At 43.7% G+C, this 13197-nt stretch overlaps 1 protein-coding gene and 1 long non-coding RNA gene across 6 annotated transcripts in view; one reads left to right on the forward strand and one right to left on the reverse strand.

The window, feature by feature from the left end:
• LOC108313367 overlaps positions 1-9816 on the forward strand; it is a 29629-nt gene extending 19813 nt beyond the window's left edge. The window contains exon 4 of the long non-coding RNA XR_001829046.2: positions 9537-9816. This is a non-coding gene — a long non-coding RNA (uncharacterized LOC108313367). The remainder of the gene's footprint in view (positions 1-9536) is intronic.
• CFAP57 (cilia and flagella associated protein 57) overlaps positions 1-13197 on the reverse strand; it is an 84472-nt gene that overhangs the window by 63846 nt on the left and 7429 nt on the right. For 4 of the 5 annotated variants that reach the window (XM_017541742.2, XM_017541743.1, XM_037743169.1 and 1 more), the window contains 4 exons: positions 9471-9787; positions 6819-7105; positions 5391-5598; positions 4206-4358 (listed from right to left, as the gene is read on the reverse strand). In XM_017541742.2, the coding sequence (XP_017397231.1) occupies positions 4206-4358; positions 5391-5598; positions 6819-7105; positions 9471-9787 (965 nt within the window). The remainder of the gene's footprint in view (positions 1-4205; positions 4359-5390; positions 5599-6818; positions 7106-9470; positions 9788-13197) is intronic. The other variant, XM_037743170.1, reaches the window with a different exon arrangement.

Raw genomic sequence — 13197 nt, forward strand, 5'->3', positions numbered from 1 at the left:
GTATTTTTAGTAGAGACGGGGTTTCACCATGTTGACCAGGATGGTCTCGATCTCTTGACCTCGTGATCCACCTGCCTCGGCCTCCCAAAGTGCTGGGATTACAAGCGTGAGCCACCGCGCCCGGCCTCACCTTTTTACTTTCTTCTCAACACTATATTTTTAAGGAATTGTCTATGTTGCAGTATGCATAATTTATTGCTTCTAACTGGTGTTTTATATTCTACAGTACACATCCAGCTACTTTACTTCTCCATTACCACTAGGGATGAACATGTGGATTATCTTCAACTCTCCATCTTCAACAAACACTATGGTGAATATCTTTGTCCATGTTCTTTAACGGCTCTGTAGGATCAGACTCCTAGTATGTATCCAGTGCAGACTACTGGATGACAAGGTACATGCATTCTCTATTTGACCAAGAACTTTCGGATTCCTTGCTAGAATGGCTGTGTCAGTTTATACTCCCATTATCACCATGCTAGGATTATCATTCTCCCCCATCCTCAGACATCTCTGGTGATAACTGGATTTTTAATTTTTGACAATATAATCATGAAATTTCTTGTAAAGAAGCATCTCAGAATTGTTTTAATTTGCATTTTTCTGTTCATAGGCAACAAAATTCCCTATGACAGCACCCAAAGGCTTGAAATTAGCCATTCCAAGTGTGTTTAAAAAAACTAAAGGAAACCGTATATAAAGCAGTAAAGACAGAAATGATGTGCATCAAATAGAGAAGAATAAAAGGATCTCATCAATATAGGGATAGAACTATAAGAGAATAGAAATTCTGGAGTTAAAAAGTACAACTGAAATGAAAAATCCACTAGAGGTGCTCAAGAGTAGATCTGAACTGGCAGAAGAATTAGTGAACTTTATAGATCAATAAAGATTAAGCAATTTGAAGAACAGAGAGGAAAAAGAATTAAAAATTTACAGAGACTCAGAAAAATGTGAGACACCATTAAGCACACCAACTAATTCAAAATGGATCTTATATACAGAAAATCCTAAGGAATTCACTAAAAAACTAATAAAATTTGGATATTTCTCTCCTCCAAATCTCATGTTGAAATGTAATCCCCAGTGTTGAAGGTGGGACCTGGTGGAAGGTGCATGGATCATTGGGGCATATCTTTCATGAATGGCTTAGTGACATCCCCTGGGTGATGAGTGAGTTCATGAGAGATCTGGTTGTTTAACAGTGTGGAACCTCTCATCTCCCTCTCTTGCTCCTGCTCTTGCCATGTGATACTCCTACTCCCCCTTCATCTTCCACCATGATTGTAAGCTTCCTGAACCTTTACCAGAAGCAGATGCCAGCACCACGCTTCCTGTACACCCTGCAGAAGCATGAGCCAATTAAACCTCTTTTCTTTATAAATTACTCAGTCTCAGGTATTTCTTTATAGCAATGCCAAAATAACCTAATACAAAAACTACTGAAACTAATAAGTGAGTTCGGCAAGGTTGCAGGAGACAAGATCAGTATGCAAAAATTGATTATATTTCTATATATCTGGAATGGACAATCCAAAAATGAAATTCAGAAAACAATTCGATTTTACAATAACATCAAAGAGAAGAAAATTTTTCATAATATATTTAACAAAAGAAGTGCAGAAGTTATACTCTGAAAACTATAAAACATTCTTGAAACAAATTAAAGACTATCTAAATAAATGGAAAATATCTCATGCTCTAGAATTGGAAGGTTTAATATTGTTAAGATGGCAACAGTCCCCAAACTGATCTATAAATTTGGTGCAATCCCTATGAGGATCCCAGATGGCTTCTTGTACAAATTGCAAAGCTGACTGTAAAATCCATATGGAATTGTAAGGGACACAAACTATCCAAAACAATCTTGAAAAAGAAGGATAAAGTTGCAAGATTCACAATTCCCAATTTTAAAGCTTGCTACAAAACAGCAGTAATCAAGACAGTGTGGTACTGGTGTAAAGATAGACAGATAGATCAACGGAACGGAATTGGGAGTCCTGAAACAAACCCATGTATCAACTGATTTCCAACAAGATGCCAAGACTACTCAATGGAGGAAGACTCGTTTTTTCAACAAATGATGCTGTGACGACTGGATATCTACATGCAAAAGAATAGAGTTGGACCCCTATACCATGCCATATACACAAATGAATTCAAAATGGATTAAAGACCTAAATGTAAGAGCTAGCACTATGAAACTCTTAGAAGAAATATAGAGGTAAATCTTCATGGCCTCAGCGAGGGCACTGCCTTCTTAAATATAACACCAAAAGCACAACCAACAAAAAGAAAAATAGAAAAATTAGATTTCGTCAAAATTGAAAACTGTTCATCAAAGGACAATATCAAGAAAGTGAAAAGACAACCCACAGAATGGGAGATAGTATTTGCAAGTCACATATCTGATAAAGGACTTATATCTAGAATATATAAACAACTGTTACAACTCAATAATAAAAAGATATATGACTCAATTTTTAAAATGGGCGAAAAAATCTGAATAGACATTGCTTCAAAGAAGAATTACAAATGATCAAATCCACAAGAAAAGATGTTCATCATGAATCACCAGGTAAATGCAAATCAAAACCACAATGAAATACCACTTCTTATCCACTAAGATGGCTACAATAAAAAAGATAATAACAAGTTTTGGCAAGGATAGAGAGAAATCAGAATGCACATATACTGCTTATGGAAATATAAAATGGTCCGGCCACTTTGGAAAACAGTACAGCAGTTCCGCAAATAGCCGAACGTGAAGTTACCGTATGACTCAGCAGTTCCACGTCTAGGAAGAGAAATGAAAACACGTCCACATAAAAACTAGTTGCATTATTCATAAAAGCCAAAAGGCAGAAACAACCCAAATGTGCAAATTGGGTGAATAAAATATAATATATCCATATAATTAAATATTATTTGGCCATAAAAAAGGAATGAAGTACTGAAACATACAACACGAACTCTGAAAACATTATGCGGGCCAGGCGTGGTGGCTCACACCTGTAATCCCTACACTTTGGGGGGACGAGGCAGGTGGATTGCCTGAGCTCAGGGCAACATGGCAAAACCCTGTCTCTACTAAAAATACAAAAACTAGCTGGGTGTGGTGGTGTGCACCTGTAGCCCTACTACTTGGGAGGCTGAGGGGGGAAGACTGCTTGAGCCCAGGAGGTCAAAGCTGGAGTGAGCCATGATGGCACCACTGTACTCCCACCTGGGTGACAGAGAGAGACCCTGTCTCAGAACAACAAAACCCATTACGCTAAGTCAAAGAAGCCAGTCATAAAAGTCCACAAATTTTATGATCCTGTTTGTATAAAATGTCCAGAATAGGCAAATCTATAGAGACATGAAGTAGGTAAGTGGTTGCCTAAGGCTGGGATGGAGAGGGGTGATAACTGGGAAGATGGAGGAATAATAATAGTTAAAGGGTTTGGGCTGTTTTTTTTGAGGTGATACAAATGTTCCAAGGTTGACTATGGTAATGGTTGCATAACACTTTGAATATACTAAAAACCACCGAATTGTATACTTTGAATAGGCAATTTGTATGTGAATTATAACTCAATTAAGCTGTCATTTAAAAAGCACCATTACTGAGACAGATATGTTAAAATCTTCTACTGTGATTGTAGATGGTCTGTTTTCCTTATTGTTCTGTCCAGTTTTGCTTTATATATTTTGAATCCATGGTATGAGGTACATGCAGACTTAAGACTGTAGTATCTTCTTGGTACTGAGCCATTTTAAGTAAATATGATCTCTGTCTTTAACAGTGCTTTTTTATTGTAATGTCTGCAGTGTATTTATATCAAGTTTCTTTGTTATTCTAAAACAATAAAAAGGAAAAAGAAACATTTTTATATATACGTATTTGTGTACATGAGCAAAGAGAGCAGTAGATTAAATGCCTTAAAATTCAATTTCTGGGTAAAAGGATATGTGGGATTTAAATCTGATAGACAATGCCTCTGTGTCCTCCAAAGTTACGGTAGCAATCTCAGTCCCACTGAGTCTATCTGCATGCTTCTGTGTGGACATCTTAAAATTAGAATTTTGTTTTGCTCTGTATGAAGAGGGTGCATGAGTTTATGCTAACTTATTTGGATTAAAATTTGTCCACATGGTGACCAGAACCCCAGCTAAGCACACAGAACCTGGTCTGGAAGGACCACTGCTGGAAGACTCACCTTGCTGATCTCTGTCAGGGACATGGTGATGCTGTAGAGTTGGTTCTTACTGGTGCTGGCAACCAGAGTTTCCTCTGAGGGGCTGAAGCACAGGCAGAGAATGTCCTGTTTGTCAGACTGACTTGGGTCATTGCTCTGCGGGTCCACAGGAAGCTGCTCAAGATGCAAAACAGATATCAGTAATGTCCCCATGGTGTCAGTGTGTCCTCAGGCTTTCAGAGTTTTCTTGGATAACTTTAGCATACAGACTCTCAGACCAGGCTGCTTCCTGGGATCCCCCTATTGTTCGTTTGTTTTTTGAGAGAGGGGCTAGCTCTGTCACCCAGGCTGGAATACAGTGGCATGATATTGGCTCAATTCAACTTCCACCTGCCAGGTTCAAGCCATCCTCTCACCTCAGACTCCCAAGTAACTGGGACCGTAGGTGCACACCTCCACGCCCTGCTAATTTTTTTTTTTTTTTTTTGAGACAGACTCCTGCTCTGTCACCCAGGCTGGAGTGCAGTGTACACCAACCTCTTGGCTCACTGCAACCTCCACCTCCATGGTTCAAGCAATTCTAGCTGGGATTACAGACTCATGCCACCATGCCTGGCTACGTGCGTGCGTGCGTGCGTGTGTATGTGTGTGTATCTTGAGATGGCGTCTCACTCTGTTGCCCAGGCTAGAGTGCAGTGGCATGATCTTGGCTCACTGCGACCTCCACCTCCAGGGTTCAAACTATTCTCCTACCTGAGCTGGGACTACAGGCATGTGACACCATGCACAGCTAATTTTTGTATTTTTAGTAGAGATGGGGTTTTGCCATGTTGGCCAGGTTGGTCTCAAACTCCTGAACTCATAATTTTTGTATTTTATTTTATTTTTTTTGTAGAGATGGGGTTTCGCCATGTTGCCCAGGCTAGTCTAAAACTCCTGGGTTCAAGAGATACACCTGCCTTCGCCTCCCAAAGTGCTGGTATTAGAGGCATAAGCCAACATGACTGGTCAACTTTCCTATTTTAAACTCCAGCTCTGTTCACCTCACCCAAAACTTCTTTTGGGACAGATATCTCAAGTCATCATTTTGCCGTTTCTGCTCAGCAATCCCATCCCATCCCTCCCCATCAGATGCCTTCTCAGAGGACGGCTGCTGGGGAACAAATGCCAGCAGGACCCCCGTTTTGCTTTTTCTTCCCTCCTTACCCTGATTTCTCTGCTCTCACGGTAAACATCCTTTTCCTCCATCTTCTCAAACAGGAGAACCCTCCCTGGCCCAGCAGAACAGGCAAATCCCTTTGAATAGGCTGCAATGGCAAACACCTGGGGCATGGACATCTGGCTGTGGCTACTGGCCGCCACCATCTGTTCATAGGAAGGGAGTGGGGAACTGACTGGCGGAAATTCAATCAGGCTGGAAACAAAGAAACAGCATACACAATATACAGAGACAATCTCAAGGAGATGAATTCTGCTGGGGAGCAGAAAGAAGGGTGTCATTGGGTGTGCGAGAAACCACCCAATGATCCCCTTTTCCACAGCCAAATGCTACCTTTTGGCCTGGGAACTGTACATAAACTGCACATGGCCAAGCCCAGAAGCAAGAGAGTGCTTGGGGCGTGTGGAGTAGATGGAGGTGAGAGCTGTAGGGGAAGAGAGCCGCAGGTATGCTTGGGCCAAGCCAAGGAATCTGGGCTTTGTTCTGGGAGGCCTGGACCCCAGGGCTGAAGGACTGTGAACACAGCTCCGAGAAGGTTATGGGGACTCTTTAGGAGGTTCCTACATAATTACAACAACAACAAAAGGATATGTCATTGGCATGGGCGGGGAACGGTGGTGAAAATGGGAGGACTGAAGGTTACTGAGGAAGAAGAATCTACAGGATGCCACTGGGGTTGAGGGCCCAGGCTCTAGCATCAGAGAGATCTGGGTTTGACTCCTGAGCCCGCCACTTATCTGCACAGTGATCTTGGGTAGCCCACTTACCTCTGTGATCCTCAGTTTCCTTGTCTACAAAATGGGCATGGTCATAGTATGAATGATATAAGGTAAGAATCTATAAAGTATATAAAGCAGTATCTGGTGCATGCAATGGTACATGCCAATACACAGGGGATATGATTGTTACTGGTTGTCATAGAGGTAACATGGCATCTCTATTACAGTGGTCATAGCCACTGTAATAGAAACCACACTTTACTCGTATCCTCTGTCAGGTTTCCTTGCACTTGTTGGTCTGTTGCCTCCTGCTGAACTGTAAGTTCCTTGAGGACTTGTGTCCCCAGCATTTAGCAAGAGATGCCTTTTGTACACTGCAAGGGCTTGGTGAACATGAATCAATTCATTAAATTAGCCACTGGAAAATATATTTTCTAAAAACGATGGTTTTGAAGACTAGTCATACTATAATGCTTATATAATGAGGTTAGGTATAAAAAAAATAAAAAGAATTATATCTAGCCTATGGTTATAACTGTTAAATTCTGTGCTTGAATACAGATGAAAACAAGAAAGGAAGAGGGAAAATGGGCATTGTTGACTTTTACGGTAGAGGAGTTTCTAGAGAATGTTGTCTTCTGCATAATACTGTTAGTAGAATGAACGTGGGAGCACCAGCTCAGGGAGCACCATTACCTCTCTGATTCCTGGATGATATCCAGGCTCTTTGAGCCAAGGGCGGGTTCTTTGACCATGATGCTGGTCTCCCAACGCTGATCTCCAGATTCAAAGAGGAAGAGTTTGCCTGTGTCGGTGCCAACGATAATCTTGTCATCGGCCACCCAGGTGTGCGCTAGATAGTTATGGAGTTCTCCCCTCTGAAAATTGGTTTGCTTCAGGGTTCCCTCCGTAAAACGGAGAAGCTTAAACATCCCATTTCCAGTCACACACACCTGAGTGTTATCCTGGGGACTGAAGCTCACCTGTAAAGTGTGAGAAAATTGAAGAAAAAGATTTATGAAACGAATCCAGATGGAATTATTTTCCATTTTACACATTAATATTTATTTCAGGCTGCTCAGAATAGCTCTTGAACATCATAAAATCATGTAATTTTATGCTGCATTTGATAACGGCACACGTCTATAATCTGTTATATTTGTAAGGATATGAGTCAAACTAGGAAATCTATAAAGGCCAAAGAGCAGAAGGGGCAGCTTTTGACAGTCGCCGCATCCAGTGCCAACAAAATGGAATAAAGCTTAGCTGGAAACAGAAAAAATGAGGGTCTGTCATGTTTACACAGCCCTGTCCAGGAGGAAAGAAAGCACGTCAGGGGATGCTATGTGGTCCACTACCAACTGAATATCCTTCCACCACAGCTCTTATCCCAATGCACACGTGCTCCTCTACTTACAATGGGATCGTGTCCTGATAAACCCATCATAAGCTGAAACAGTGTAAGTTGAAACTGGGCAAAGCCATGTGGCCACACAGCACCACACTGTACAGTATCTTGGTTGTTACCCTCCTGACAGAGTGGCTGACTGGGGCTGTGTCTGCGGCTACTGCCCAGCACCATGAAAGCGTATTGCTCGGTCTCTTTCTCCTGAGTGCATAGCACTCTTGTACCATTGTAAAGACAAAAATTTTAAGGTGAACCATAGTAAGTTGGGGACTACCTGCATAGTAATAGGCAGTCAACCTGCTGTACTGGCTAGAGAGTGAGGAACTTGAGGGGCTGTGACTTTTTCGTCTCTGTTTTCCCAGTGGTGATTCATCATGGGCACCCAAAAATGGTTGCTGAATCTACTTATTCAGAGCAGGAGGTGTTTCATCAGGTCTCACTGTGGCCTGGTTGAAATACCCTTCTGGTTCTACCTGCCTTTGGTCTGATTCTGGAATGATCACCCAGCAGCTTTCTGACTACTATTATAATTTCACCTCTCAACTTCTCTATTACTAGGAAGGGAATACATTGGATAAATGATGTAAGCGTTCTGGTTGCGATATGCTGGCTTTCACATGTGTCTTGTGAGATGAATAACTGAGCCTATGTCAGAGACACAGATTAACTAGAATCTCTAAACATGAACAGAACTGAGTCGTTGAACTTGTGGAACTGAGTGCTACATCCTAGACTAGGGTGACTGATCCAAGATCAAACCTCCTTGGGACCCCCTGCCTAAGCCATCAATCAGGTTCCTGAGGAATCTTCTTCTTTTTGCCCTCAAGCCACAATGGAAGGTTCTGCTCCTTACGTAACTGCAACTTCATCAACAGCTTCCTAAAGATCGGCCACTTTACATCACATTTCTGAAATCTTCCTACTGCCCAGCAATGCTGCTGGAAAGAGGCTAGAACCAGGGAGAGAAAGCAGGTTTTGTTTTGATTTTTTTTTTTTTTTGAGACAAAATCTCCCTCTGTCATGCAGGCTGGAATGCAGTGGTGTAATCTCGGCTCACTCCAACCTCTGCCTTCTGGGTTCAAGTGATTCTTCTGCTTCAGCCTTCCGAGTAGCTGGGACTACAGGTGCCCGCCACTATGCCTGGCTAATTTTTTTTTTTTTGTCTTTTTAGTAGAGATGAGGTTTCACTGTGTTAGCCAGGATGGTCTCGATCTCCTGACCTCATGATCCGCCTGCCTTGGCCTCCCAAAGTGCTGAGTTTACAGACGTGAGCCACCCTGCCCGGCCAGCATCTACTTCTGGGCTAAACCAGTGACCAGAATGCAGTTCTGGGCCAGAGTAAAGAAAAGAGGAGCTGGAGTCGGCGAACTCCTAGCTCTGCTACTCACTACCTCTGTGATCTTGAGTGAGTTACTTAACCTCTTGGAGCCTCAGTTCTCTCATCTGTAAAATGGGGATAATGATTGTGCATACCTTGCATGGTTGCTGTAAGATTAAATTTTAAAGTGCATGGAGGAAATTAGAACTGTGGTACATAGAACGCATTCAATAAAAAGTAGTTCTATTTTTTAAATAATTTTCTTTTTTTTTTTTTTTTTTTTTTTTTTTTTTTTGAGACGGAGTTTCACTCATGTTACCCAGGCTGGAGTGCAATGGCGTGATCTCGGCTCACCGCAACCTCCGCCTCCTGGGTTCAGGCAATTCTCCTGCCTCAGCCTCCTGAGTAGCTGGGATTACAGGCACGCACCACCATGCCCAGCTAATTTTTTTTTTTTTGTATTTTTAGTAGAGACGGGGTTTCACCATGTTGACCAGGATGGTCTCGATCTCTTGACCTCGTGATCCACCCGCCTTGGCCTCCCAAAGTGCTGGGATTACAGGCTTGAGCCACCGCGCCCAGCCTAAATAATTTTCAAGATACTTGTCGAGCTACTAGGTACCTGGTAGACAGGGTTGTTCTGAGTGTCCGTTCTAATAATGGCCATTACTTTCTGTTTTTCCCACAGCCAGTAGACAAGATTTGACTCTGGAGGGGATGTCTGGGTCAACAGGTATTTGGAGTCTGGAGAAAAAGCCATGCTAATAAATTTCTGAACTTGGAAGTCAAAATTATTAAGAACTCTGCGCTTCCGGCAAGGGATGGATGACAGTTCATAAATGGTAATGACAGGTTTTTCCTGCACAGTCTCAGAGATAGCGAGGTACCGCCGATTGGGGCTGATGGACAAGGCCAACATGGCCTGACTCCTGTCTGAGCCTGCAAACAGAGGAAAAAGGAAATGAGGGGAGGTCACACTTTCACCAGGATTTAACAGGAAAAAGGCACAGTAGTGTGTAGCAGGGAGATCCCATAAGCTCCGAGGCAAGAGCAAAAAGCCTCGGCCTATTTCCATATATATAATGAAGAAGAAAGTAACTAGAAATATAACCACAGCAATTATTAGTTATTCATAGGTGATCTTAATTCTTTTACTAACGCCTCTCAGGTCGGAAGTGTGAACCTGGTGTGACACTGTGAAATGAATGACACTAAGGCAAGATGCTCTAAGCCCTCTGTCACGCCCGCATAAGGGCTGCTGGAGGGCGCCTTGGCTGTGTGGCAGTGGCAGCACTGGGAAAGCGCCCGCTGTTTAGCCAGCTAGGGAAGAAGACGTCCAAAATAGCTGAGATGTCTCCTTCCCTGGAGGAGTTAGGAGAACACTCTGCTTCTCCAAGCTCTTGTGGCAAGGCCTGACGGCTGTCAGGTAGACCCGCAGACATCTGGGGGCTTAACTGTCTCTAGTGATGCTGTGCTTCAGTGGTCGCGTTCCATGTCTACTCGCATGTTCTGCTTCTGCACCTGGTTCCTTTTTTCTTAGAAAAGATAACCATAGTAATACAAATTTTAATGTTTTTGTTATTTCTTGGTAAGTATGGAAAAAGTGCTGATGCATCATGCTCCTTACTTCACTTCGGGTGCCAGAAATTCCTGAGCCCCTACCTGAATGACATGTGATGTACCCCCAGTCTCCGACCACCAAGACCTTGCCCTACCTACCCCCAGATTTGCAACTCAATAAAAGTGAGAGTGTCCCAGCATTCGGGACCACTGCTGGTCTCCGCGATTTGGGTAGCAGTGGACCCCTGGGCCCAAACTCTCTTTTCTCGATTTCTGTGTCTTGTCTTTTATTTCTACAATTTCTCGTTTCTGCACCAGCCGGGAGCGGCTCACAGAATCCTGTAGGGCTGGACCCTCTATCTGGTGCCCAACGTGGCAGTGGACTCTACAGTAGTGGGCACTGTAGTGGACAGTGGTGGACACAAAGAAGAAAGGCGGCCTTGGTATAGCTGTGTTTGGGCATTATGAAAATGACTAGGGGCCAGGTGCAGTGGCTCATGCCTGTAATCAGCACTTTGGGAGGCCAAGGTGGGCGGATCACTTGAGATGGGGAGTTTGAGGGAGGGTTCTGTTTTTTTTTTTTTTTTTTTGAGACGGAGTTTCGCTCTTGTTACCCAGGCTGGAGTGCAATGGCGCAATCTCGGCTCACCGCAACCTCCGCCTCCTGGGTTCAGGCAATTCTCCTGCCTCAGCCTCCTGAGTAGCTGGGATTACAGGCACGCACCGCCATGCCCAGCTAATTTTTTGTATTTTTAGTAGAGACGGGGTTTCACCATGTTGACCAGGATGGTCTCGATCTCTTGACCTCGTGATCCACCCGCCTCGGCCTCCCAAAGTGCTGGGATTACAGGCTTGAGCCACCGCGCCCGGCCCGAGATGGGGAGTTTGAGACCATCCTGGCTAACATGGTGAAACTCTGTCTCTACTAAAAATAAAAAAATTAGCTGGGTGTGGTAGCATGTGTCTGTAATCCCAGCTACTCAGGAGGCTGAGGCAGGAGAATCGCTTGAACCTGGAAGTGTGGAGGTTGCAGTGAGCTGAGATCGTGCCACTGCTCTTCAGCCTGGGAGACAGAGCAAGACTCTGTCTCAAAAAGAAAATGACTAGGGCAGGTGCCTCTGAGGATGAGGTGGGAGAAGAAGTCAGGGAAACATTCCTGAAGGAGGGCAGGGGGCAAGGTGAGGTGGGGGCTGGGTGGAAGGTGGCAGGAAGAGCTTGAGCCAAGGGGTGGATGTGACGAAGGGTACAGAGAGGTGAGAGAACGGTGAGAGAATGGCAGGCAATGGGTGTTGCTAGAGCATTTGAGACAAGGTGACCAAAGATGGGCCTAAAGGGGTGGAATAGGGTCAGATCACAGAGGCCTTTATTCCCTGAGTGGCTAGCTCATCACTCCACCTCTACTCCAGAGGCTGGGATGCCAACTACTAGATTCCTCAGCCTCCCTTGCAGTTAGGTGACGTGTGTGACATTCTGGCCATGAGATGGATGCAGAGGTCTTCTGGAGTGGCTTTATGATAAAGCTGGTGCTTTCCTGAAAACCAGACAGATGCATTCTATCCCCTTTTCCCTGAAATCTAGAGGTGATGTCTGGAGAGAGCACTCATCTTGCAACCATGAATAAGAATGAAAATGAAAGCTGTGATCCTCAGGCAAAGATTAAAGTGCAAATACTTTATTTGGGAAATGCAATCAGGGACACATTATGATTTTTATGGGCTCTAGGTACTTCTGATTTCATGGCTTCCTTCCTCATTAAAAAATGTTTAAAAATATATTTAGATATTATTTTAAAATATATACAGTAATATACTTTATGACTGTATTGGTATAAAGAGGAATATAACCAGGCTGGATTCACTATCACATATTCATGTTTTTTTCTGATTTTCAAAAAATAGTAAAACATTTTCTTAGGTCCTCGAAAGTATTGTGGGTCCTGGGCACTGTGTCTAGTGGATAAGTGGACGGTGGATGCAGGCCCAGGGCAGGGAACATGAGTGAGGCAAGGGAAGACAAGCTAGAGAGTGCTGTGACGGGTCCCCATGTGATGGGTCCCCCTGCTGCTGCTTCACAACATGCCAAGGAGAGATGCAGCAAGTTGCTCAGCAGGCATGTGTGCCCACCCATGGGAATTCTCCGGAAGGGAGGCAGAGTAGCTGTGGCTCAGAGAAGATCCCAGGTTTTAGGTCACTGAGAGCCTTGCACAAGAGGTTGGACTTCACCTGGGAGGTCACTGAAAAATTTTAGGAAGGGTGACATGTGTGTTGTAGATCCCTCTGGCAGCTGTCTGGAATACAATCTTGGAGGGAAGGAAACCGGTCAGTAGATTATTTCAAAACTGAAAGGGGATGGCAGAAAGATGCAACGAGAAGGCAGCAGGGGCAACAGGAATGGGGAGGAATGGGGAGGAGGGGAGATTAGAGAGATGCTAAGAGGTAACACCAGTAGGACTCAGTGACCGCCTGGGTGAGGGGGAGAAATGAGGAGTGAATGACATTTAGGATGCTGGTTTAGGTGACTGAGGGTACTGGGACATCTGTGAGGGAATATAGGCTCAGGAAGTTAGGAGTGATGGGGGAAAGTGTGTCCATCATCTTTTGCTTAAAATAGCCCATCCAAGTATTTGATATTTGTTTATGAAATTTTTATACTTCCATCTTTAGTCCATCTAGGGTTTATGATGGTAAAAGATATGAAGCATGAAGTGAGGATCTAAATTGATTTCCATTTCCCAAATACCTAACTGGTTGTCCCAGGACTGACGAGTAATGCCATCTTTATGATATCAA

Source organism: Cebus imitator, unplaced genomic scaffold (genome assembly GCF_001604975.1).
Source record: "Cebus imitator isolate Cc_AM_T3 unplaced genomic scaffold, Cebus_imitator-1.0 Scaffold136, whole genome shotgun sequence".
NCBI classification, from domain to species: domain Eukaryota; kingdom Metazoa; phylum Chordata; class Mammalia; order Primates; family Cebidae; genus Cebus; species Cebus imitator.